We start from the raw sequence: 27,281 nt of genomic DNA on the forward strand, positions 1-27,281 counted from the left end.
TTCAAGAACCCGAGGTCCTCACCAAAGGATTTCTTGGGGCCTCTATCCAGTGCCTGTGCCTTGAGGACACAAGGAGCTCAGTGAGTGAGTTGCACCTGATGAATTCATGTCGAGTCCTTATGTGTCCCAGCCCTTGGAGTCCTTCCTCTATATTATGCCAAGGGATTCCTGGCATCTCAGCTGGGAAGTCCAAGCACAGACGAAAGCAAACAGTGTGGCCCAGAGTCTCAGGCGCTCATGCCCTGTCCAGCTCACCCAGTGCTGGCTGCCATGCGTCCCTGTGAGTTCTCCCCGAGATCCTCCAGTGTGAATCAGCAATTTCTTGGAATTCTTGGGATGTGCCCACCTTCCCCGGAGTCAGCTGGGCTCTCACTGCAGTTATGGAGCTGAAGGCAACATGGGGTTACTGGGTGGGGTCTTGAGGAGAATCAGTCTCCTCTCAGCAGGTCTCCCCCTAACTGCTTGGGGTGGAGTCTTCATGAGCAGGGGGTGGGAAGGACACTTCAGATGGGGAGCAGGGTCGCTTCTGCTGGCAGGCAAGGCTTGACGTGATTATGAGGGGATCAAGATCAGCCCACTCAGCTCTCTCCATCTGACTCTTTCACACTGACCTGGTGAGGCTGCGAATTCAATTTATGTTGTAATCCTACAACCCACAGAATAGAACTGGGGGAATGACATCCAGACACAACAGTCCTGCTACAAGAAATGAGATTTTCTTTTATAGTGGTCCTACTTCATGGGAGATAGATGGGGAAACAGTGCAAACAGTGTCAGACTTTATTTTTTTGGGCTCCAAAATCACTGCAGATGGTGATTGCAGCCATGAAATTAAAAGACGCTTACTCCTTGGAAGGAAAGTTATGACCAACCTAGACAGCATATTCAAAAGCAGAGACATTACTTTGTCAACTAAGGTCCATCTAGTCAAGGCTATGGTTTTTCCAGTGGTCATGCATGGATGTGAGAGTTGGACTGTGAAGAAGGCTGAGCACCGAAGAATTGATGCTTTTGAACTGTGGTGTTGGAGAAGACTCTTGAGAGTCCCTTGGACTGCAAGGAGATCCAACCAGTCCATTCTAAAGGAGATCAGTCCTGGGATTTCTTTGGAAGGAATGATGCTAAAGCTGAATGAAACTCCAGTACTTTGGCCACCTCATGTGAAGAGTTGACTCATTGGAAAAGACTCTGATGCTGGGAGGGATTGGGGGCAGGAGGAGAAGGGGATGACAGAGGATGAGATGGCTGGATGGCATCACGGACTCGATGGACGTGAGTCTGAGTGAACTCTGGGAGTTGGTGATGGACAGGGAGGTCTGGCATGCTGCGACTCATGGGGTCACAAAGAGTCGGACACGACTGAGCGACTGAACTGAACTGAACACATTTTCTGCTTTTCAGACTCTATCTTGAACTGAGAATTTAAAGCCCCTTGCTTGTCGTTTCTAAAAATGAAATCTTCCCAGTGTGGTCAGAAACCACTCGCGTGCCCCATAGCCCTGATTTCCCCCAGGATGTTGCTTTGCAGCTGCCGGGACTCCCAGAATCTGGCTTTGGGGAAATGCTTCCTTCCAGCTCATCGCAGAAACGTGTGTGGCTACAGCATGCCGCCACTACCTGTGTCCTATTCGCCACAGGCTGTGGTAGCCTGCTCTGGCTGCCATGACAAATTACCACAGGCTGGGCCTCTTAGGCAACAGAAATGTATTGTCTCACAGTCTGCAGGCTGGAAGTCTGAGTTCAAGGTGTCACAGGGATGGCTTCATCTGAGGCTGTGAGGGGGAATCTCCAACCTTCTGTTGGTTGTCAGCAAGCCGTAGTACAGAGAAGCATCACTGGACTTTTCTTCCATCTTCACGTAGCCTCCCTGTGTGCCCGTCTGTGTCCATATTTCCCCATTATATGAGGACACCAGTCTTGTTGGATCAGGACTGACATGAATGACCTCAATTAACATGTTCACCTCTGTAGAGACCCTCTCTCCAAATCAGGGCATAGTCTGAGGTGTTTGGGGTTAGGACTGCAACATCTGAATTTTAGGGGGACACACAGTTCAGACACAATAATGAGATGATCACTGCATACAATCAAGTTTGGGATTCTGTCTTCCACGGTCTCTCTCCGGGACTGACTTCTGGGCCTAACTATGCATCATGGAAACCTCTGTAAACAGGCACCTCTCTGGGCATTTCAAGCAGGAAGACATCTATTACAGAGAATCAGTGATTCAAAAACAGGGTAGCAGGAATGAAGGCCAGGGGTCCCGTCACTGGATCTTGGGGAAGAGGGAGCTTTCTTAGACTTGAAAAGAAACTCAGGGCCCAGTGACACCCCACCCCACCCCCATTTTGCCTCACAACTACCAAAGCCCAGTCAGCCGCCCCTGCACCTCTGCCACCATCCACAGCTTGGAACACTTTCTACTGGAGGAAACTAACCTGGAAGCCCGATGGGAGGACCTCTAGGGAAGGTGACAATGGGGTAGCCCTTACCTGACGCGCAGACCCAAGGAGCAGGTGGCGTGCAAGTGCAGCCTTGTGGGCTGGCCTGCCGTGTGCGCTCAGGCGTCAACAGGGTCTTGCAGGCCTGTGGATGGCGGCCCAAGGAGCACGTGGCAGGAACCTCCACCAACTCCGGCGGCCATGGACGACTAGCGCAGGAAGCCATCCGAGTCCCCTTGCCCCTTGTCGCTCTGCGGCTCACATTCGCCATCCACTTCCTCTATCCACCGTCTCCAACCACCTGCTCCTTCCAACTTCTACGCCTACCGATCAGTCTCCGCAGGGTGCCCACCTTCCCAGACTGCCAAGCGTCACTCCCAGATAAGGGCTCTGATTGGTTCCCTACAAGCCAATCAACTGTGGCCTTGCTGGTGTAATATCCTCGCCGGAGCCAATCCGCAGAGGGGAGGGTGGGAGCTCGCGGGCAGAGTGGAGGGAATTTCCTCCAAAACAGGCACTTTTTGAGGCCCCTAAACACCAGGGTTCTGGGATAAAGCTTCACATGAGAACAGGAGTCATTCCGATGCCTAGTCGGTCCAGATACATGGGGAGGATGACCTGGGGGATTGGCCAGCGGTACACGTCCAGCATGTTAAGAGCTGGCAGGGTCGTGGTCAAGGGTCCCCAGGGTTAGGGGTCCTGAGGGGTCAGACTATGGAGGCGGTGACAGAGCAGCAGAGAACACGGGGTTAGCCAGGGAATCTTCTGGAAGAAGTCAGAAGGATTCAGGCCAAGTCCCAGGCATTGGGTGTGAGCCCAGGAAATGGTGCTGAAGACACAGATGAGGTGTTGGTAGGACCAGCTTCATGGACGCTACGTGGGCACAGAGGATGGGGCATCCCAGGTCAGTGCCGGTGGAAGCCCCTAGGCGGGTGTCCTGGGACGGGGGACGTCCTGGGGAAGGCGGGAACTCAGAGGGGCTGCATGGAGGGCTGAGGAGAAAGTGCTTGCCTTCTGGTAACCCTTGGGGGACCCATGAGTGGGGACGCTGGGTCGCGGCGGGTCAGCGGTTGAGACGGCTCTTGAAGGCTTGAGAGCAGATAAGACGCGGAGCCAGGGAGAGGGGTGCAGGGCCGCGGGGGCATCCACCCTTCTTGGAAGCCTAGCGCCTGACCCTCAGCCAAGCTGCGTCCAGGTAAGGGCGAGCCCCGCGGCGGCCACGCGGTGGCGCTGCAGGACAACCTGGAGGCCGTAGGACAACACCTGGGCCAGGGATGTGGGCCGGCTTCCCAGGAGGGGGCGGCACCGGTACCCGTGCCCAAGCACTCCACATCCCAGCACTGGACACTCAGGCACCCCCACACCTAGAACCCTGCACTCTGCACCCCACACCGGGTACTTGCTCCCAGACACAAGCTTCTTGTACCCCAGCACCTGTCACCCCACACTCAGCATCTCAGACACCTCACCCTGTGGGGGCGGCATCCCGCCCGCATCCTAGCACCTCCCCAGCCCACACCCAGCACTGGCACAAGTCCACCCCTTGCACCGGCTGGGGAGGTGCAGGAAGGTGGGTCCAAGAACAGCCCGTGAGGTCAGGGGTAAGATCTGCCATGAGTCTGCCCTAGCTTGGAGAAGCCACATTCTTTGAGCTATTTTGCAGATACGGAAACGTCCACTAGGTGGAAGAAGTTAACTGTATACTGCCCACAAGCATGTAGACACCAGATCCACTGGAACCAGAAGATGGGTGATGTTGACTCCCAGTTACCTACCAACCAATCAGAAGACTGTCCAGGAGCTGATCATGTACCCCACAACCCCTCTCCCTCACCTGGAAGCCTGTAGGGAGTTTGGGCCTCTTAAGCACTAGCTGCCTGGGATTCTCTGCTTGGCACCTGCTGCCGCACTTGTTTTTACCATTACTTGGTGTCAATAGTTCGACTTTACTGTGTGCGGGAAACAGACCCAAGTTTGCGTCTTTGGAGAAACGTCTGTTTCAAGTCCTTTGCCCAGTTTTGAACTGTTTGTTTGACCTTTGATTGGTGAGTTGTGAGAGCTCTTTATGAGTTCTGGATATCAAACCCTTAAACCCTTATCAGATATATGACTTGCAAATATTTTCTCTGAAATCTTTTTCTGCAGATTTTTTTTTTACATCCTTATGTCTTTTGATGCACAAAAAGACATTTTTATCAAGTCCAGTTTATCTAGTTTTTCTTGTGTCAAGCTTCTGGTGTCAAATCTAAGAATCCATTGCCAAGGTCATGAAAATTTACCTCTATTTCCTGCTCCCCCCTCCTTAGGAGTTTTAAAGTTTTAGCTCCTGTATTTATGCCATTGATTGATTGTGAGTTAGTTTTTGTCTGTGGTGTGAGGTAAGGGTCCACCTTTTGTGTGTAAATATCCAGCTGTCACAGCACCATTTGTTAAAAGACTATTCTTTCCCTACTGAGTGGTTTTGTCACCTTGTTTGAGAACCAGTTGCCCATAGATGTCTGGGTTTATCCTGGGCTCTCTATTCTGTTCTATGCTAGAACCACTGTAGAATGATTACTGTAGCTTGGTACTAAGATTTGAATCAGGGAAGTAGAAAGACTCCAACCTTTTATCTTTCAAAGTTGTTTTGGGGACCCTTGTAATTCCATATGCATTTGAAGTTTGATCGGTCCAATTCTGCAAAAGGGTCTTTAGGATCTTCTAGGACCTGCATTGAATCTGTAGATTGCTTTGGGGAATACTACCATTTAATAATATTGTCAACCCATGAACACAGAATGTTTATTTATTCAGGTCCTCTGTAATTACTTTTAGCAATGATTTGTTGTTTGGTGTACAATCTTTCATCTCCTTTATTGCATTTATGCCTAGGTATTTAATTCTTTTTGATGCTTTTGTAAATGGAATTGGCCTGTTAATTGCCTTTTCCAGGTGTTCAATGCTAGTGTGTCCTTTCTTTCTTTCCCCAGTGCAAAAAGTTCTGGTAAAGAGCAAAAAAGACAGGAAACCCCACATGGGTTCTGCCTGGGCTTTGGTTGTGGTTGTTGCTGGCAGCTGCCACCTTCCCTGTGGAGCTGGGATCACTCCCTCCATAGGCTGCAAGGGTGGGAGTCCCGCACGTGGCTGGGTTCCCTCACAGATTACCCCCCAGGCCATTCCTCCTGCAAAGCAGGGCACTGTGGGTACTGGTGACAAGTTCTGGGCTGCCCCGCATCATCTCCAGTCCCTCCCTTGCAGTTGGGGGCCTCTCTGGGAGCCCCCTTGCCTTGTATCTGGCGTGGAGGGCTCTGCTGCCCCAGAACCTGTACCCACCTCGCCTCCCTCCTCCCGCCCCCTGGTGTCTGCTCTACACTTGGGTAGAGCATCTCCTCTTTCATGGCCTCTCCTCCTTCAACCAGCGGCAGCCCCTGGATAGATGAACTGGACGCCTCACCTGGGTTCCTGATCCTCAGCTGCTCGTCCCAGCTGCACACTTTTGGGCCCTGGCGGGGGTCTCAGGACATGCCTGCTGGCTGTCCCTTTAGGGGACACAACTGGGCCCATCCCAGTTGCCACCCTCCCTCTGGTCCCCTTTCCCTCACCTGTTCTTATCCTACGCCAGGAGGCACTGGGCCACGTGGACCCTCAGCCAGCTTGTACAACCAGAGAAGCAGAACAACCTTGAGAGGCCAACCCCTCTGTCTTCTTCCCAAAGGACCCCTGTAAAAACCCCAAGATGGAGACAGTGGCCAGCCGGCCTTATGGTGCACCCAGCCCTTGTCTGTAATTATGTTTTTCCAAACTCGTTCTGTAGGCCCCGCATCCTGAGACTGAATCACTCCCACCCACCTGCATGCACACGCTTCACTGTGTGTCGCCCAGGTGAACACACCTTTGCTGGGAATTCCTGGCGTCTCCGATGTGCTGAAGCGTGGTGTCTGCATGGGGTTGAGGACAAGCCTACGGCCAAGTCTCAGGTGGTCCTGTGCTGAAAGCGGCTGAGCCAGGAGGGACCCACAGAGCAGGGCCTCCCTGAGCTGGTCATCCTGAGAGAACACCGCCCCACCCTCTCTCCCCTCAGCTGGACGGCTGTCCCTGCATGGCCACCTAGGACAGTCATCCTTGGCTCCTGGCTGGCAAGCTGACACCAGCCCCGCGGTGCTGGTGGGCTCTTTTCTGGCCCCTTTACAGCAGCCGTTTGGAGCCAGTGAGTGGAGGGTGTAACCCTGGGTCTGGCGCCCTCTTGTGGTAGCTCCAGCCACATGCCCATCTTTCATTTTTATGAGCACTTGATTTGTATTCAAATCCCGGTGACAGAATAACTGATGCTAATGGGAAAAATATTACTCTCTCTGCTGAAGCGTGCCAGGTGCAGCTGAGTAAGTGCTGGGTATCCTTCTTGTTTAAAACAAACTAATTTAATTCAGGAGTTCCAGCCGCTGAGACCCCAGGTTTCCATGGCAACAGTTCCCCTCCCCTCTTTGGAGTGGGTGCTGTACTGGGGAATCCACCCGCTTTCCCACAATCTCCCTCACATGCCAAGGCCTCAAGGCCTCCTCCTGCGGGCCTCCCCACGGATGTGGAGGCAGCTGGCTTGGAATGCACAGCTCTGGAGAGCAGGGGCCCTTCCCTGCTCCTCGAGAACAGGGATGGATGTCTTGCTTCCCATTTCAGTGACCCCTCACCTCCTCTTAGGCCACCTCCGGCATTCGGGGTCTCTGCTTGGTAGGGGACTTATAGACAGAAAGAGTGGTCAGCAGAATCAAGTCTCTCAAAGAGGCCCACATCCTAGTCCTGGGAGCTGTGACCCTCTTAGGTCATGTGGCAAAGGGGATTAAGGTTGCCAATAGCAACTCGGATGTGGAGAGATTGTCCTGGATTATTCAGTGGGGCCGTGTCATCACAGGGTCCTTGAAAGTGGGGGGTGAGGGGTGGGGTCAGAGTCCGAGTCGGTGTGACGCCCTGTGAGAAAGACTCCAGCTGCACTGCCGGCTTGGAAGGAGGAGCAAGGGGCCACGAGCCAAGGGATGAGGGCAGATTCTAGAAGCTGGAAAAGGGGGGAAAGTGATTCTCCCCTGGAAGCTCCAGAAGGAACCTGCCCAACTCCTTGATTCTAGGTCCGGCGCGGGGCTCTCCAGGCCCAGGAGGGTGAGTCTGTCCCGGCTGACACGTTTGGGGTGACTTGTTGCAGCTGCCCTGGGGGCTGACACAGGGGCTTCCCTGGCCTGGGCCCAGGGGGCGGCTGGTCCGCCTCATGCCCGAGTCCTGGCTCCTCTCTTCCCCGAGTGCCGCCACAACCGTGCCCGTCACAGCCTGCCTGGCCTCCTCGGGGGCTGGCTTCTCGTCCTCGGCCGGGTCAACCCCATCCAGTCTAGTGAACCCGGTTCAAGTCCTGTCGCTCCTTTGGCGCCAGTGTGCATGGCTGGCTCCCAGTACCGCCCACCTCCCCACTCACCACACCCTGCCTGCCAAGTGAGGTTCCATCTTGAGGCCTCAAGGTCAGGAAGCCGGGTGGGACCCTGGTTCCTGCTACCACCCACCCAGTGGGTGTGGCTCTGGGTGAGTTACTTCACGCCTGGGGCTCCATTTCCTGTCACTAGGGCGACAAGAGCTGGGACCCAAGCTGCCTCTAGGGAGTGGGACCCCTAAGGCGTGAGGTGCATTTAAGGGGCTGGGACCCCTCAGGCCTGTTGGTGTGTCGTGGGAACATGGGCTCCAGCCCCCACAGGGGATCCAACCCTGGACCACTAGGTGGGCCCGAGGACTCACAGGCTGACAGTGGAGGACCCTTCAGGCTGGGATCAGAGGGGATGCTGGCTGAGGAAGGAGTTGGGCTCCCCAAGCTACAGGGTAAGTGTGGGAAGATGGATCCCAGGACAGAACCCAGATGCAGCCTTCTGGCTTCTAACTGTGGGTGGTAAGTGAAAAAGACACAGGAAGTGGCAAAGGGATTCCCTCTGGGAGCCTGGGCTCACAGGCAGAGTGGGGTGACCCCAAATCTAGGGCCTTCTCTTGGGCCAACTGTCCAAGCCACAGGGCTGGGGCTGTGCCCAAGGGGGCCAAGGGCCAGGAACCACCACCTTGTGCCTGGAGCCCCGAGGGCACGGAGGACTTGCCTTAAAGGACAGCGCCTCCAGCCAGCCCTCTGCGTATTTATCTTTTATTAACAGTTTATCCTTCTTGCTTTTTGTGTTACAATTCCATGTTTCATCAAAGTCTTTCAGTTCTCATTTTGATAAAATAAATAGAGATAAATGAACCCTTAGGTCACACTCTCTCGAGCATCTGTAACTTCATGATTGAATTTTCGCATCAGACCTGTGAAGACAGCCCCACTGGGGCCCCCGCGCTTGGCCTGGAGATAGTTTTGTCTCAAAACAAACAGAACCACACGTGAGCTCAAAATGTGGAGTGGAACTGCTCTGTGAAATCAGCTGTGGGCAGTCAGCTCGGCATCTGTGGGTGGAGCTCAGCTTCTGGAAGGTTCCCAAGTCGCCCTGTCTGGAGCACTGGGTGAGCTGAGCTTTCTGCGGCCTTCCCTACCTGCACGCCGCTCACTCACCCAGCACATGGTGGACACTGTCCTGGAACCTTCTCAGGGGAGCAGTCACGGCCAGCCCCCGGCCCAGTCCCGTGCCCTGTCTAGCCCCCCCGACCAGGTCCACAGCACGGCTCTTCCTCACATTCCCACTATTATTGGCCTCTTACCGGCAGAGTTAACTAAGCCAGCTCACTCCTCTATCTTTGAATAATCCTGATTCCCAAGGAAAATGGAAAAAATGATTTTCAAAATATCATCATCGTGGTTGTGTCTTGCATTCCAGGCGTGGCTGCTTAGGGCCCCGCCACAGATGCGTGCGTGCAACGGACACGCGTGAAGCTGCCGCCTACCTGGGAGCCCTCCTGTGTCCCTTGCAGGTGTGAGCTGCCCCCATGTGTGTGGGGACAGAGGGTTGGGGCGGGCCCTCTACATGTGCTCATGTGATGCATGTGGGGCGCAGGTGGGGAAGCCACGGTTCCCTGCACCGGCCGGGGAAGAGCAGCACTTGAGAGAAACAAGCCCCGTGGCCCAAGGGACCTGCCTCTCCTTCCAAACCAGAGGCCCTCCTGCCGACACTCAGACGGGAGGCCTGCCTGTGGGGAGGGGTGCGCTTGGGCTCTGGGGACTGGCCAGACGGCCTGGGGTGACGACCAGAGGGTGGCAGGCCACCTCCATCTGTCCTTCGCTCAGTCTCAAGCCTTCACCTCAGCCAGCGGCCTCGGACCACCCCAGGAGCCCACGCTGGCAGGGACGCAGCCCCAGGAGCTGGCTTCCGTCTGGTTTGGGGACTAATGCTCGCATCACTTGGGAAATAAAACAAGTGTGTTATCCCCTTAAGAACCTCAGACGACAACAGGACGGGTGGGGACTGGAACGTACAGTGACCGTGTCCTCAGTCCGGGAGCCGTGTCTCAGCAGAGCAGCGACCGTCACACCAAGGACTCCAGCAGAGCCCCCTTCTCTGGGCTCCTGGGCATGACAGCGAAGACAGACAGACAGACAGTGCGGGCCCTCTCGAGCCCTCAGCAGCCAGTTCGGGCCAGTGTTCAGGGCAGCGTGGGTGGGTCCCCTATGTACACGGCGGCCTGCGGGGAGGGAGGGGCCACTATCTGACACGCTTCTCCACCGAGTACACGGAGATGTAGTAGTCGTTGCTGCCCACGGCCAGGTGCGGCTGCGGGAGGGAGGAGAGAGCAGGGGGTGAGCAGCTGGGGGCGGTGGAGGCCAGGCCTGGTCACCCCAACTCCGCCCGCAAGGCCAGCGTGGAAATGACGGGCTCCTGGGCCACACAGCTCGTGCAGATTTCTCACCTCCGCCCTGTCACAGGGAACCCGCCCGCTCCGCACACCGCCCACATTTTTCTTTTCAGCATGGCTCCCCAGGGACAGCTCTGGAACCCTCATGCCATGCGTTTTGGCAGAAAGCCACAAGCCAGGCTCCTGGGGAGCCTCGCGCTGCACACAGGCAGGTAGGGAGAATCCTAATTTAAAACACAGCAGCCCCCAGCCACATGGCTGACTGTAATTTAGGATGGCGCCGTCACCCAGGTCATGGGGTCTGGGCTGCTCCTACCCCAGTGGACTTTTCAAGGGGAGCTTTCTCTGGGGCTGGGGTCTATGCAGGGGCCAGCAGGGTCGCGAAGAGCGGGGCTACTTCATGTCTGCCCTGAGTGACAGGAAATTTGACGCTGCTTCCAGAGGGAGTGGTCTCGGGGCTATGGCCCCTGGAGATCCTGGGGTGGCTGACTGTGGTGAGGGGCGGGGGCCTCTGCCTGCCGCTGCTAGCGCCTCCCCATGCCTCCCAAACCCCCAGCCCTTGACAGGGGCAGAGACACAGACCCAGTGTGGGTGGAAGGCCAGGCAGCTGATGGCACCGACCCGCTGGCCCATGAAGCCGTCGTAGTACTTGATATGGTTGATCAGCTCTCCACTGCCGTTGTAGATGGCGGTGAACTGGTTCATGGAGCCGCTGCACAGGAGAAGGCCTGGCGGTCAGTGCGGGGAGGTGGGCGTGTCCATGGGGAGAGGGGGCTCCTCTCTGGTCACCCCCACGAGGGGGCTTCAGCCTCAAGGGCTATGAGGCCAGGCAGCTGAGGAGCAGCAAAAGGGCCCCACACTCAGTCCCTCCACCCAGCTCTCCTCCACAGGTGTGGGGGTGGGTCGTGGTGCCTGCTGTTACACAGGGCCTAGGAGCCGGCTGGGCAGGGCAGGGGGCAGAGAAGAGGCAGCACCTACCACGCAATCAGGTTTGCCTGGGGGTGGATGTCCAGCGCCGTCAGCCCCTTCACAATCTGCAGGACGTTCACAGACTCCGGCAGCCGAGGGTCAAAGAAGCGCACGTCCCCGTTGACACTGCGGGAGGGGGTCGTGGTGATGCTGGGTGGGCATACCGGGGCCCCAGGATGCACCACGTGCAGTCAGGGGCCATCCACATGTGCTATTCAAGGCCACGGTCCCCTGGACCCTCAGAGTGTCCAGGGAGGCCCCTGGATGGCACATGGGCCCACCCTACTGACTCTGGCACCAGGCCTGCTGCTGAGCCCTGGGGACCCCTCCCTACAGTCAGAAAGGGCCTAGCTGCTGAGGCACACAGCAGGGTGAGCAAAGACCTGGGGGAGGCTGTGAGTTATCTGTTCATTTCCGGCCAGATATTAGATTTTGCATAGCGGGGATGTGGTGATGGGTGGGAGGGGAAGATGGGAGGTCACCTCTTCCTGCCCTGGGCCAGGCAGACAGTGTTTTGAAAGCTGTGTTCTGTTTGCACATTACAAATGAGGGAAGAGCATCTCTTTGGAGAAATGGTGGCTTTGTAACAGTAAATTACATTTGCTGTCCCTTTAACGGGCAAATAAATATCCGCCGCTCTCAGCACAGGATTTGCCGGGCAGCAGGAATGGATTTATGGGCAGACGATGGGTCCGCACGGTGATCCTGGCACACGCCCGCCAGATGCTGCTGTCGCGGGGAGGCTGTGCCCCGGTTGCCTCGTTCACCCCCTCTCCTGCTGCCCACAGGACGCCCGCAGGCCAGGCTCTCCAGCGGGAGGACCTGCTGTCCCTGCCCTGACCTTTCTGGCCAGTCCCAGAGCAGAAGTTAATTACTACCCTGAAATGCCATATTTCCCAGCTGTTTAAATACCAAGGACATATTTTAGATGGAGGGAAAATAATGTTTTTACAGCAAAATGTCTCATGAATATTCCACACTCATTACCTGACGCTCATGATGTGGCCCTCGGGGTGCTTCTGGAGGTAGGCCTTCACCACCCAGGCCGTGTGCTCCCGGTAGGTCATGACGCGGCTGGAGGGGAGGAAGGAGGGGTCAGGGCCTGGGCACAGCTGTGGGCCTCCCTGACACTCCGAGGCATCAGGACGGGAGGCAGAGTGGACTTTGAGCAGAGGGAACTGGGCGTTTATGTAAAGTGTCCGCGGTCTGCCCATGCGCTGAGGTCAGCCCTCACTGTCTCATGTTTGCCGTGAATGACTGAGGGACCCCGCCCCACTGGCATGCCCCTCGCTGGTCACCTCAGGCCATGCTGGGGCCTCTGGAGGCGGGGTGGCTGTCATGCCCTCTCGGCGCCCCAGGCACTGCCAGCCCCCCTACCAGGACTTCACATTGCGTCTCCCTGTAGGCTTGAGGGCTGGGACCGAGAACCCCAGACTGTAAAGCTGTTGAAGCAGAGGGACACGGGCTTTCCTGGAAGCCTGATGCAGTCCATGACTGGCGGCGGGATTGGGATGCACGTGACGGGGAGGTGGGGTCACAGTGTGACCCCCAGGAAGGGTCCAGGACACAGTTACATCCAGCACACACAGGTCTCTGCCCGGGGATGCCCGGGAGGCCCCGTGTCTCTGTCCTCAGACCTCAGGCGGAAGAGGAGGTCTGGGGACCCCAGCCCCTCCCTCACAGCCACTCTGTGACCCTCAGCTCCTGTCAATTTGCCTGCCCAGGGAGGCTTCTTACAATAAGTCTGATTGACATCTGATTCACATACAGGAAGAGTCTCCTGTAAGCATGTATTCACTGATTTGACATGTTCTTACAGCTGTGCAACCATCACACAATTTTAGAATATTTTCATCACCCCAGAAGGGAACCTTGCTCCCCCACTTCCACGATGGCTGCTTCTGGTGGGCAGTGTAGGTTTTCGGTGGGGACCCTCCTGCAGAGACTTGCAGGGACCATGCGAACCAGGGGTTGCCTGGGGCCCACTCGTCATCCAAGCCTCAGGCCCAAACTCCTGCCAGACTGGCTGGTGCCCCTGCTGGCTGCCTGGGTCCGTACCGGTCCTCCCGGGTGCCCCCAGCCCTGCACTCTTCCTGCTGGTGCCACCGATGGGGTTCACCTGTGCTCAGGCCCAGCTTAGCGCTGTCCCGTCCTGTCTCCTCTCACTCCCCTCCCCTGAGGACCCCGTTAGCTCCTGTGGCTGTACACGGGCCCACCTGGTGCTCCCCATTCCCTGGGACAAGGTGGGTGTTCAGTAAACATCACCTGGGAGCCGGGGCCTGCCTTCCCGTGGGGCTCTGTCATTTACCAGCTGTGTGTGACAAGCATCTGGACCTCCATGCTCACCGGCCCACACGGGGCACAGTGCAGGGCCCCTGGGGGCCTCAGCCCAGGGCAGAATGGCAGTGCCCAGAGCAGCTACGGTGTGTGGCCCAGAGCTGTCCCTAATGCCATCTCCTCGGCTGTCCATGAGTTTGACCTGGGAGGCAGTAGCCTTGTCTGTGTTCAGGGGGTAATGGAGGCCGGGAAGGCAGAGCCTCGCTGGGATGTCCCCCCTCAGCCTGTGTTCAGAACAGCCCGTCCACAGCTGGTGGGAAGCTGTGCTCCTCCACGCGCCGGGGGGTGCGGCTCTTGGGGGAGGGGCCGTTTGGCCCTGGGGGCTCGCTCCCCCTGAGCCCAGGAGATGGAGGGGTAGGCGAGGCCCAGTTACCATTCGCTGAGTGCCATCCTCCTGTCATAGACGCGGATGGAGCCGTCGCCGAGCCCGGCCACAATGAGGGAGCGATGGGAGTCGCAGGAGAGGCTCGTCACGCAGCTATCGGCGCCCGTGGGGATGTCCTAGGGCCGACACAGACCCGTCAAGCACCCTGGGGTCAGGGCCCCGCCCTCGCCAGCTGCCCGAGGAGCTGGGCCCAGAGGCAGGCAGGCTCCATCTGCCCTAGTTACAGCCTGGGCCCGAGGCCCGCAGCCCAGAGGACACAGCCGCAAACACCTCCATGACCATTAAACTTTCCAACGTCTCCCTCTCTCCTAAGGAGGATGAAGCACATTTCAGCAGGAGGAATCCTTGTCAGCTCCCTCTTAAACCTCCTAATTAGTTCAGGGAAGGGTCCAGGAGGAATCCTGCCACCTATAAACCATCCCCTCACCTCTCCTCCTGGCAGCTGTAAAAGCTGGAGAAGGGCAGGAGGTGTGATGAACGCTCAGCAGGAAAGAGCAGGAGACAAAAAAATGGGGCCCAAGAGGGGAAAGTGCTTTTCCAATCAGAAGAAGTTTGCAGCTGAGGTGCACACAAGGAAGAGATCCAACAGGGAAGGAAACCGAATCGTTGTATCCGTTTAAAAGGTGGGAGGCAGCCTGACTGGGCCTACTTTCCTCTGTCCCCCACCTCTGGGGACACCGCCTGCTCAGAGCACTTCCACAGACCCTCATTCTTGGCCCTTGACCTTGAGGGTGAGTGGAGCTGGGGAGGATGGCGGGGTCTGGGCACACTGCCTGCTGCGCCCCCGGGGAAGCCCCGCAAGGGATGGTGTGCTCACCTGCACCTTCATCTCGCGGTCTGTGTCCCAGATCCGGATGATGCGCACGTCTCCTGAGCTCATGAGGAGGCCGGTCTGCTGCTCCCAGTCCACCACCATCCCAGCTCCTGGAGAGACACAGATGCGCACCAGTGTTACCGGGGGAGCCTGGTCTGGGCAGTTGCTCAAGACCCATAGGATGGGTCTCCAACCCCACACAAGCTTGAGGTTGGGGTGATAATTCAGAGCCTTCTCCGTATCTCTGCTGTCTTCAGGCATCTGCCAGAGGGAGAGCAGGATCTCAGGGCCGTTTGTCCAAGATGCCCACCTTCCAGGACACTTGGGCATGACTGGCAGGTCTGGAGACTTGAGAAAGGGTGTCAGAGGCACACAGGTTTGAGTCCTCTGGGTCCTGCAGTCCCCTGGGGGTGAAGAGCTTTGTGCCTGCCCCTCATGGAGGCAGGGGGCTGACCACAGATGATCAGTGGTGAATGAATGAAGGGGTAGGTAGCCCTTTCCTCGGACTGGGCGGGGTGGGGGTTGGGGCGGGGTGTAGTGAGAACCTTCAGCCTCCCTAAGGGCAGCACTGACCTCACAGGAGAGACTCTAAAATAAGATTTAATTTAAAAATTTAATTGTATTTCAAACATACAGAAAAAACACAACAGAAATCCCTGAACACACCACTCAGATCTAAGAGTTTCTAATATCTTGTCATTTTTTTTCTCTTGAAAAGAAATGAAATTTAAGACAATGAAAGCCTCACGTGCCTGCCCTTTCCCCAGATGAACTGCCCCCAGGCTGCAGGCATCCTCCCAGGCCTGCCTCTGTGCATTCCAATGCAGGGCCATGTGTCCAAAACCACGAAATGCATCTCTTATGTCTCAGAAGTTGCCAATTTCAATTGGGAGTATATTTTCTGGCAACTTGTGTTTTTTCTGTAAGGTTATAGGGTGAGGTTTCACCCAAATCTATGAATGCAGATCTGGCTAATTCGTATAAATTTGTGGGTAACACGCTCTTGGAGAACAAGCCCTTCACGTCCGTGATCCCAAGTTTGTAAGCCACGCCACCCTGACGACGTTTCCGTGCTCCCTGTGCGTAAGGAGGTGGTGGCAGCTCCAGGAAGCGGTCATGTCCATCTGTGCTTCGCACCTCCCCAGGAATGGCCATCCACTCCCAGAGCGGATGCTGGCCTGCAGTCTTAGCAGAAATGGACACAAGGTGTGGTTTCCCTAAATCCTGGTCAGCATTGGTGTGTGAAGCCAGCATACCTTTAAATAATTAAAAAATATATATTTTTATTTATATATTTGGCTGTGCTGGGTCTTTGGTGCGGTGCAGGCTTTTCTCTAGGAGCGGAGAGCGGGGTCTACTCTCTAATTGCAGCCTGTGGGTTTCTCACCGCGGTGGCTTCCCTCATTGTGGAGCACAGGCTCTAGGCCATGTGGGCTTCAGTAGCTGCACCAAGCAGGCTCTGTAGTTGCAGTTCTGGGCTCGAGAGACAGGCTCAACATTGTGGTGAATGGCCTTCGTTGCTCCAAGGCATGTGGGATCTTCCCGGATCAGCTATCGAACCTGTGTCTCTTGCATTGGCAGGTGGGTTCTTTACCACTGAGTCACCAGGGAAGGCCCCTGCATGTTTCAATATCTATCCTGACACTGATGGCCTAACTCATAGGGTGCAAATATCCTTTCCTATTCTGTCACTGACATGACTTTATCTATGTTTTCTTTGGTCACATCCAAGTCTAAACTGAAGTCACCGTGCTTTTCATACATCTGTCTCTGCTTTTCGTGGCAGCAGCGCCTGTGTTTGGCTCTGTGGTTTTCCCTTCTCTCTCTGTGGGTGCCCACTCTTCCTCCAAATTCCTGAGCTGGAGGGCATGACTCTCATTTGTTTTTTTCTGATATGTTCCCTTCAGGCTACAGAGTTCCATCCAAGTGCCTGATCTCTCTTTTGAACCCCAGACTCTCATTTGTACACATCAGTTCAGGTTCCTGCTCAGATCTGAGTCCCTCGACCCTTGCTCCAGAGACTCCCAGTGGCCTCCCAACTGGACTCCCATTCTGCCCAAAAGGGACCAGCTTGGTCCTCTTAACTGGACCCTGTGCCTGGAACGCCCCTCTCCTGACATCCACACAGCCCCTCTATATTATGCTCAGTCACCTTCTCAACCACGCGAGGCTATGATGTCTCCCTGTTCCAGAGGCATCACCTCCCACATCCCCTGCCCCGTACTTCCTGTTTTGCCGGCGGCTGTCATGTCTACTCTGCAGAAATGTCAGCTCCACACAACAAATGGACCAGCCTTTGTTTCACCTTTTAGAATGCAGTCTCTCCACTGCAACACCCCTGACCCCAGGCAGGAGGAAACACCCCAAAGTACCATAAAGGTTTCCGCAGGTGACAAGGCTGCAGGCATGGCAGATGAAACGGTATGACAAGTGAGTCCCACTTCTGTCCAGGAAAGTCCAGGTCACACTGCGACCAGTCAGCCCACAAGCAGAGCCTGAAACCAGGCCACTGCTTCCCCTCATGATGTGCCTGGTGGGCATTATGTGAATGAATCACAGAGGATGCACCCACCCAGGACCGGACTTTGGGCACCAGGTCACTGCAGAGGCTTACAGACTCCTAAATCCATGGACCACTGCTGGGGTGGTCTGTGTTCTCAGGCATGCTTAACAGTCTGCTGGGAGCTCCGTGTTGGCCCTGAGGAGTTTTCAGGAGCAGTGTAATTAAGGAGTGGTCCTCCACTGAGAGCATGGGGCCAGGTGACATCTGGGATGCTCTGGGATCATGGGAACAAGTTGCAGAGAATCTGGGGGGGCCACACAAGGACTGGGAGGGGTCTCAGCCGCAAGCCTATGCAGGAAGCAGAGGGGAGGCTGTGGCCACTCCCAATGGAGTGAGAAGGCCCACCTGGCCTTCAGATGAAGCAGTGGCAACTTCCTTCTCGCTGCATCTCCTTCATGGTGGATTCAGAGCTGGTAGGAGCCTGCCCTGTGTTAGGGCCCAGCCCAGTGACTTCATTTCAACTGAATCCTTCTCTCAAATACAGTTGCCCTCTGAGTGCTGGGGGTGCGGACCCCAACACATGAATTCGGGGAGATAGAGCCCCTATTTCAGGCCCCGTGTCTCCATCTGCATGCAGGCACGGGAAGGTGTGTCCGTGCAGCCATCAGAGGATCTGGGGGCATAGGTTACATGAGCTCTGAGTCCTGTTTCAAATCTGGACTCTCTGATGTGGACCACTGAGCTTCAGATTATGGTTTAAACTAGTTCTAAAGCACGGAAGCCAGCAGAGATAAGAAACGGGTTTCCTAGGGTTTTCCCGAGTCCTGTGCATGTTGGGGAGGCAGGTGCCCCGCATGTGCAGACAATTCTGGGCAAGGCTGCTTTCTGAGCTGGGCCTGTTTGTAGAAGTTGTGTCCCCTAAGACAGTGAGCTCCTATCTGTGGAAGAGTCTCAGACCAATGTAAAAACTGTTGGGATAAAAACAACAGTCTGCTCACATCCTGACCCACCTCCAGGAAGAGTCCTTCCTGCACCTGCTGGCCCCCACCTCATTCTCCTGCAGGTCTGGGGCCCTGGCCAGTCCTCCGACCCAGATCCGAAGGTAATCACTGGCTTTCCTCCTTGAGACTTTTCCCAGTCAAGCCTGTGTCTCGACCTCTAGACACAGCGGAGGAGAGATGATCTGACTCATCACGAGTTGGGAAAAGATGATAAAAAAGGTGACACTCTTCTTGACGTGTTGAATACAAGGAACAAAACTGATGGCTGTGATTTAAGTAAAACTCATTAGACAGGAACATCATGATCTTGAACTAGAGTGCAGATTCCAATAACTTTGTTCCTGGGGAGCATGGCCTCAGCAGTGTTCCCCTCCTTCCCCATGCCCAGAGAAGTGACCGTGGTGGGGAGAGCCCCAGCCCCCTGGTCCCCTGGCCCTTTCCTGTTTTTCAGGAGCAGGCAGACTGCTCTGGGCTTCCCTCCGGAGGGTCCCTCCTCCTGGTCCATGCTGCTACGTTGAGGACACTGAGGGTGGTTAATGAACGGAGGCTGCGTGTGTGCTGCAGCCTCTCCCCTGCTGGGCGGGCACCGAGTGCCCAAGAGCACAGTCCATTTAGTGTGACGTCGCTCTCACTGCCCGGGAGCCACGGGTGGGGTGGCCCTCGCCAGGAGGCAGAGATTCTCAGCTGACTTTATTCTGGATACGAGCCCTGCTCACATGTTCTTCTCCAAAAGCTGGCCAAAGAGGGGATTTCTTCATTACAATATAGGCATACTGTGCAGGGAGGGCTGGGGAATAGCAAGCTTGAATGTGTAAGTCAGGGGCCAGGCAGAACCCAGGCGCAGCAGACAGAAGAAACGCGTTGTTTCAGAGGCTTAGGTCTCTGCGATGTCCATGATCGGCCCTCCAGGCTCAGCGGCCAGTCCAGATTGACCTCTAAGGACCCCCCCGCCGTCTGGAATATGCCTCTGAGAACCAACACAGGGATCTGACCTCTGAGGACCCATTATGTGGACCTATGACTAAGGACCCATCACCCCCAACCTGAAATGCCCTTGGGAGTGATGGATCTAGAACTCCAAGGAGGAGGGGCAGGTCCCCACTCCACCAGCACATGTGAAAACCTCAGACCTGAGGGATGGCGACCCCCACTGCCTCCCCGGGCATGCAGACACAGCACCTTCCCATGAGGTAAGGCCTCTCTCAGGGCCTGTGAACACTTCTAGACACCTGGCAGGTTCAGAGGCTCAGGACTGGGCTGGCAACAGAAACTGGGCTCTTCAGGGGCAAATGATTTCACCTAAACCTCTGTTTCTCACTTAGGGAGATGGCCTAGGACACTTGGCAGCTGCGAAGGATCAGAGCAGACCCATGCGGGTGTTCCCTGTCAGTGCGGCTGGGCACACGTGTCCTGGGTGAGGAGGGAACTGTCATTCCCTGTGGCCCGTGTGCCTGCCCTGCGGGCCTACGGGAGCCACCACCCGGCCTTGCGTCCTGGCTCCAGCACTGAGAGGGCCTCCCCTAAGATTTGATTCCAGATGCCTGTGACGCCAGAGGAGGCGTGCAGGTGGGAGAGAAGGGTGGCTGTGGCCTTCCTAGCCCCACCAGCCACCCCAGCACTCTGTGGCTGGCGCCCTGCTCGCTGCCCAGCTGCTCTAAGCGACAAGGCCCACGGTTTACGTCCAGTTCACACGCGGGTGCTGGATGATCTGTTCCCTGCACTCCGGGGTCACTGCTGCCCTCCACGCACGTGACAACCAGGGGTCAGGGCCGCGCTCCCCCAGGTGCCCCAGAGAAAGGCTGTGAAAGGCGTTCCCTGGTTTCTCTTCAGGATTTCGGGGCCAGTGACCCTGTCGTTCCTCTGAGGCCCTTTCTGAGAACCCCTTCTGGTTATCGCCACTACTGTTGCTGGTGGCGGAAAGTGGAGGAGTGAAGATGGAGTCAGTCCTGGGTTTTCTCTATTTTTCCTTCATTTTGAACTTTTTACTAGAAGAGTCCTTTGTAAAATATCAAACTGAGTTTGCACGTTTGTAAGGACATCTTGTTCTTAGCCTCCCGGGACCCCCTTCTCCATCCCTCCAGTTCTGGTGGCATGAGGGACCCTGTCAGACCCGTGGCCACCACTGCCTTCCTGCAAGGAACTCTTGTCGAGAGAGCAACTAAAGGCAGACCCAGGATGGAGAGTTCACCACAGGGCTGGTCACTCTCTAAACTCAGATGCTGCAAGTTAAAGGTCAAGAATTCTATCTGCTGCCAGGATTCATAAGGCTCCATCTCTTTACAATTTACCCCACTAGTGAAATCAGGAGAGAAGAGGACTCATTTTGAGCATGCGTATTTTAAGTTTGCCAACCCAGTGTATGCACAGGCAACTGCAGATGGGCGTTTTGGTAACTATCAAATCTATATATGGATTTTCAAATGGAAACAGATGCTTCAAGAAACTCTGCATTCAATTCTAGGAAATAGTCTCTTTGAAAAAATTTGGTGGGAACACAAATCTCACTTTGGAATGACACCTATCTCTGTCCTAATGGAATCGTGAGACGTCTCCCTGGGAGCCTGAGAGCTGCGCCATCCGCACTGCTGCAGATGTAGACTGGGATGATCCCTGTTCCAAGGCTGCTGCGAAGGTGGCGTGGAGCACGGAGCTGAACCGTCCTCGAGCCAGGCCAGAGTGAGGCCACTAAGGAGGCTGGGAGGCGCGACGAGGCCTTGGCTCTCAGGGACAGTCCTGTCTATGGCTCTCACTGAGGTCTCCTTCCAGAGCTGCATGCAGCCACCTCACTCATCCTATGAGATCTGAGTGCTCAACAAGTGAGGTCTTTTGTATCAGAGGAGAGTATGCGGATGAGGGAATAAGAAAAACCACAGCCCTGACCCTCTGCCGCCTGAGAGCACGGTGGGCAAGTGAATGTTGTCTTGCAGAGCAGAGGAGCCGGCTCCCGCCCAGCCCTCACAGATAAGGGGAAGGCACTCACCTCCCTGCTTACTGTGGTCAAGAAAGATCGAGACCTTTCGGGCCAGACCTGTGAGGAAACAGGGATTATGGGCTTGATGCAAGGGGAAGCTGGCCAGCCAGAGCCAAATCAGCCAGAATTAAACACACCACAGAGTCAGGAAGCACGGTGAAGGAAACAGGGGAGGGGGCAGACAGTGGCTCGGGCCACGGCTGCAGTCGGAAGACAAGGGCCAAAGTACCTACGAACTTGAAAACTCAAAGACTGTAGGTTTTGGCTAAAAAAAGACTCAAGATGGGAAATCAGAAGGTGCTGAGACTCAAGGGAAACGTGGCCTGATGTGCGTGGCGCTTCCAGCGAGGCAGTTAGTGGCCGGTCACACACACGGTTAGTGCGGCCCGACTGGCAGGAGCTGACCCACTGGCCACGGCCGGAGGAGCAGAGGCAACCCTCTCTCTAGGTCCTGAGTGAGGACGGCTCTTCGTTCACGAGGCCTCGGGTCGGTGAGGAGGCCTCCGGGGAATGGTGCTTGTGTCCAGGTGACTGTGGGCACCTTGGCCTTACGATGGGTGGTACCACCACCGGTTCTATTTCAGAACATGGCTCACTCAGCTCCAGGGGTTGGCCAGGAACCCAGACTGACTTCAGTTCTCCTGACCACGGGGGATCCCCATGAGGGGGCTGTCCCCAGGTTAACTGCACAAGCATGCACAGGAGTATACGTGTTCACATGTGCACATGCATGCATGCGTGTCCGTGCCTGGGTACACATGTACACACATGAGCCAGGGGCATGCTAAGATGATGCGGAGACCCTGCGCATTTCACACAACTTCCAAAAGGCAGGGGTAGGGCTCCTTCCAAAAACAGTCTCTTTAGTCCCAAACCACCGGTTCAGATCTTGCAAACAGGCTGCCACGACAGCGACCCGGTGAGTGAATTCTGAGCTGGAGAGCACACAGGAGAACCTCACAGGCAGAGTTTCCCCACTGCTCAGGGGGCGCCAAGTCCTCCCTCCCACGTGCCTTACATGCCAGTGTTCACAGACGAGACCCCCATGATCTCTGGAGCTGAAGGACAAGGTGGGCTGGGCCTTGCCGGGTGCAGAGCTATGTAGGATCCCCTGTCACAGGTGCGTGGAGGAGCTGACGATGGCAGCCCCTCCCCTCAGGGTGCCTCGTCCCCCCTACACAGCTCAAGGGTGCCTGGGACCCGAGACCAGGCGGAGCACCTCCCTGTGCAGCACAGTGAGTTTCACATGCCCGGGAGGTAATCTGGAGCAGGGAGTGGGGGCTGTTGCTTCTGCCTGACAAGGTCCCGGGGGACCACAACCAGGACTCTGAAGGGCCTCACGCTCCAAGGGGCCCCCCAGACGCTGACAAGCAATGGCCTTAGAAGCTGCTAGTTCTCCCCTCAGAATCATGGCCAACAGCTCTGTGACTGTCAAGTCAGAGGCCAAGATGAGTGAAGAGAAAGACAGCAGGTACTGATGGGCAGAAGGCACCCAGAAGTTGGCAGAGGGGCCAGAAATTCACCAGCCTCGCCCCTTGGTTACTGAGCTTGAGCTCCTGAAATGGAAATTATAATTGGGGTCTCTCTGGCCCTGCTGGGGTTGCAGTCCCTGTGCTGCAGAGGGAAGCTGTGGAGGCTGGAGCGTGCGGGGGTCCCTGGTTCTTGGGGCACCCCTCCCAGGCCCTGCAACACACAAGCTCTTCCTGTCCTGAACTTTTAAAGCAGCTGGCCTCCCAGGTGCCCTGCCCCTTCTACCTTCCACTCCTCCAGAAAGAGCGAGGAAGTAACATCTTCCTTTTTGCTAAGTCCACTGCTGCCCGGTCAGACGAACTCTGGCTTAGCCGCCGAGGAGTGCCTGCCCAAAGAGCCCCTCACCCCACCTGCTGACAAAGACTTGGAGGTAAGACCCTCACCAGCCCTCACCAACGACGCCTGTCCTGGGAGATTTCTGAGACCCAGGAAAGGGGGCGGGTCCAGTAGGAAGGAGTCTGTGGGAAACACACGTTTGTCTACACCAGTGGAACCCACTTGCAAGGAAGGGCTGTAGCACACACCTGGGCCAGGAGCGGCCCCCACACACAGGTGGCGTCTGGGGGCAACAGTGCAGGGGTGGCCCAGGGCTGAGCTGCTGCCAGCTCAGCTAGACCCTGTCACCCCACCTGCATGCTGACTCCTGGGCAGGCAGCTCCTCTCACCTTCACTGGAGCAAAGGCAAGCGACGCTGTGGGCAAATACACCACAGATACATCATTTGGGGGTGGCAGGTATTTGGGGGCTACAGGTAGGTGGACCGTTGCAAAAGGAAAAGGCTAGACAACAGTGTATTCACTGGGCCACAAGTGGGCTCCCCACCTTCCCAGCCTCTGGCGCAGCTGGAAGCCTGGTCTCCACCAGCTCCTGCCTTCCCCACACAGGGGTCTGTGAATGGCTGGAGCCTGGGACAGGCTGCCTGCTGGGATGGCATCAGGAAGCTAAGGACTGAAGACCGTGACTCATCTTGCCCAGCATATCCTGCAATGTGAGGGTGAGCACCTAAGGACCACGGGGAGGCCGTCAGCCACCTGCTCTCCTGGAGCCTCAGCACAGGCCTGGGGTGGGGCCGGCGGCTGAGCGGGTGGAAGGTTCTCTGCAGGGCAGAGAACAGGAAGAAGCAAGAGAGAGATGGAGGGACCCTGTGACGGCAGCTGCCATCCAGGGGAGCACAGGACCCGGGCTCACAGGGGCCCAGGCAACCAAAAAACTGCTATGCTGGGGCTTGTGGGGTTCGAAACACAACTACTTTGTCCCTGAAGAAAATGTAAAAACACTTAAAATATTAACATATAAGGAAGTGTCTGCTGTGGAAGTGTCTGCTGTGGAGCTGGCCGTGCCCCTGAGGGCGCTTAGACGGAGGAGAGAGAAGCAGCCACGCAAGCACCTGATCGCCTCTCAAGGCCACGGAGAGACCCCAGGTGGGCGGAGGGGGGGTGGGGCAATGAACAGCAAGCTGCTCTTGCCTCCATCTGGCAGGGGCTTTACGATCACACTGGAGGGTGGCTCTGGAAATCCAGACTGATGGCCACATAAATGCTGGGTGCACAGTGAGCGCCAGGCTGAGGGGTGCAGACCTCCCGATAATGGGCCTGGACCCAGAGACTGGCAGGTGGTGCCGGCGTCTCTCACCCTGGCCTTGGGGTGGCCGTGCCCACCAACAGGCAGCACACAGAGTGGTGTCTGGCGGACACTGCAGCCACACCTCCTTCAGCCCAGAGCAGGCAGACGGTGCACTGGCCTCTCCCGAGGACCAGACACTACCAGGGTGCCCGCTGTGTGCTTCTCACCGAGAGGGGGTTACTCTAGGTATGAGGGGCACAGGATGCAGCCCCAGGCCCCGCCGTGCCCGCGCTCTCACAAGCAACACACGCTTCAAGCCAAGGACAGAGGCTGCAGGCTGCTCAGAATTCGGCAAGACACACACACACACACCCGTTCCCCTTCACCTCGCTGCAAGCAGAGCCTCCCAAGAGGGAAGCTGGCTGGGTCGGGACTCAGGGGCTCCGAGTGGACCGACTTCCTGTAGGACCCCAGGAGCACCCACCTCGGGTGGTAGGCAGCATGTCCGAGAGTCCCTGCCAGGCCGTCACCATTTCCGGGTTCTTATCCAAATCAGCAAAGTTCTTCCAGACCCTGATGGCACCATCATCTTGGGGAGAGGAGAAAGGAGATTAAAACGCAGGCCTGGCTGGTCTGGGAAGGGGAGGAGGCCCCTTTCCTGGGGGTGCCGGAGGATACAGGCTGCTTAGGCCCACAGTAGGCAGCCTGTGGGGCAGACGGTTCTCTCATCTGGGGAGGAGCTGCACACAGGCAGTGTGAGACCCCTTCCGGCCTGCCTTGGGGCTTCAGGGTGAAGCCCCCACCTTGGCATTCCTGATTTCCCCTACCTTCATGGGCATCATCTGCCAAGAAGAGCTGGTCTCTCACAGGGGCAGGGCCTCTCTCTCCACCCCGTCACACGACTCAGGAGACCGGTGGGATGCCCCTCCCCGCCTCTCCAGCCCCAGGACGGGGCAGAGGTCCGTGTTCTCCAGCAGATGGGAAGCCAGGTGGGCCTGAGTGTGGGGCCACCACCTGTCTGCTGGTCTGTCTGTCCTTCCTTCTTTCCTCCTGGTGTTGCTGTTCCCAGGGCCCTGTTCTCCAGCCTCACTAGCCCCTCATGGAGAACCTGGCCTTGAGCTGCAGAGGGAGTTCAAGGTCACCTGGGGACACACTGGGGAACTCGCGTCGAGCAGAGTCCCTGGCTCTGCCATCTGCTGATTCGGCCCGATCTCTGCTGAGACGTGATGCCTCCCTGCTCTAGAACTTAGGCCTCATGCTGCTTCTCCACTGGGACCTGACTCCCAAAGGGCCCTTTGTCCCTCTGCCATGTCTGCTGTTTCCAAGGAATCACCTCTCTGCATCCTCTTTGAAGCTCAGGTAGGCTCACTGTGACCCGTTGTCAAATGCCCCACAGACCCTACTGGCTCCCGCACCACTGTGGGGGTTGGTCTTCCCCTCCCTGCCTGAGGCCTGCCGGGGGGCCGTCTTGGGGCTGGGGCTGGACTATTTTCCTGGGGAGGGCTGCCAGCAGAACCTCTGCCCCTAGGTATGCCTTTCATGATGGTGGTCTCCACTTGGAATTGGTCAGTCCCCTTTATCAAAAGAAACAACTGCGGTCACAGGAACCTTGCTGCCAATTCGTGCTGGGGTCCTGCACCTGTCCCCTGCCATCTCTGCATCAGGGTTTAGGTCCCCACCATGGGAGCCCTACTCACCTGTGGCTGTGAGCAGGAGGGAGCAATCCTGGCCATTCAGATACTCCATGGCCGTGACCCTTGTGTACCGAGGGTTTCCGTTGTGGAAATAATCCAGTTTCTCCCCTTTCTCCCAGTCCCAAAAGCTTCACGGAATAAGAGAGAAATACGGTGAGTGATCAGGGAGGAACAAATGAAAGCCACAAGGAACTACCACCTGATACCCAGCAGGTCAGCCACCAGCAAACACACAGAGAAGGACAAGTGTCGTCAGAATGTGGAGAAACTGGAACCCTGTGCCCTACTGGTAGGAATGTAAGATGGTGCAGCCGCCACGCAGAACAAGAGCGGTTCCTCAAGATAACTAAACACTGAAGTACCACGTGTCCAGGATCCCATCTCTGTGTACATATCCAAGAGATGTGCACCCAGGTCACAGCAGTGTCACTCATAACAGCCAAAGGATGGAAGCAACCCAAGTGCCCATTGATGGATAAAGGAGCAAACAAAATGTGATCCATACACTTGGACCACTATTCCACCTTAAAAGGGAAGGAAGTCCTGACACCTGCTACAACACGGATGGACCTTGAGGACGGTATGTTAAGCGCAATAAGCCAATCACAAAAGGGCAAATACTAGATGATTCCACTCATTTGAGGTTCCCAGAACAGACCAGTTCCTAGAGACAGAAAGTTGGTGGATGCTGGGCCTGGGGAGTGGGGAGGGAAAGTCAGTGTTTAATGGGACACAGTTTCAGTTTGGGGTGATGAAAAAGTCCCGGAGGTGGACGGTGGTGACGGCTGCACAACAAAGTGAAAGCACTTAATGCCACTAAACTGCAAGCTTAAAAACGGAGAAGACAGTAAATTTTATGTTATGTATGAAAAAGGAGAAGAAGAAGAAATAGGTAAGAATTCTGTCCATTTTATCAGCTATAAAAATAATCGTCCCCATGGCTCTCTCCCATCAAGTGTGCACTTTCTCAGTGACATAAGGGCAACAGTCGCTATGAGTTAAAGTGGTGTCTTGTTACGCTTTCCCTTTGCATGCTTGCTGCCCTTGCACCTGAGCGGGTCCCTCACATGCCCTGTCACTGGGGGGTCCTAATGAGCCCCTGTGCTCTGCTCTCTGTTCATTGCACAGAACTGGAGTGCTCGCGGTAACGTGGCCAAGTGCAGCCCTGGGAGGGTGTGGGCAGCACCAGGAGGAGAGACATCTGCTGGCAAGTTCTCTAGCCCCCACCCCCAAAGCAGCCCAAAGGCTCGGGGTGTCCCGCCCACAACCCCTGGGGCTACCTGCTCTCCAGCTGAAA

The 27,281-nt window shown here is 56.3% G+C and overlaps 1 protein-coding gene across 4 annotated transcripts in view; it reads right to left on the reverse strand.

Annotated features, from left to right (window-relative positions):
• Positions 1-6,816: 6,816 nt before the first annotated feature.
• The window catches only part of RPTOR (regulatory associated protein of MTOR complex 1), a 324,493-nt gene continuing 304,028 nt past the window's right edge, over positions 6,817-27,281 (reverse strand). For 2 of the 4 annotated variants that reach the window (XM_069541946.1, XM_069541944.1), the window contains exons 27-35: positions 25,988-26,112; positions 24,775-24,879; positions 21,207-21,254; positions 14,726-14,832; positions 13,897-14,024; positions 12,174-12,260; positions 11,196-11,312; positions 10,800-10,929; positions 6,817-10,135 (exon numbers count right to left, since the gene is read on the reverse strand). In XM_069541946.1, coding sequence (XP_069398047.1) covers positions 10,067-10,135; positions 10,800-10,929; positions 11,196-11,312; positions 12,174-12,260; positions 13,897-14,024; positions 14,726-14,832; positions 21,207-21,254; positions 24,775-24,879; positions 25,988-26,112 — 916 coding nt within the window. In that variant the 3' untranslated portion in view covers positions 6,817-10,066. The remainder of the gene's footprint in view (positions 10,136-10,799; positions 10,930-11,195; positions 11,313-12,173; positions 12,261-13,896; positions 14,025-14,725; positions 14,833-21,206; positions 21,255-24,774; positions 24,880-25,987; positions 26,113-27,281) is intronic. The other 2 variants (XM_069541947.1, XM_069541945.1) reach the window with 1 other exon arrangement.

Source organism: Ovis canadensis, chromosome 11 (assembly GCF_042477335.2).
Source record: "Ovis canadensis isolate MfBH-ARS-UI-01 breed Bighorn chromosome 11, ARS-UI_OviCan_v2, whole genome shotgun sequence".
Lineage (NCBI taxonomy): Eukaryota > Metazoa > Chordata > Mammalia > Artiodactyla > Bovidae > Ovis > Ovis canadensis.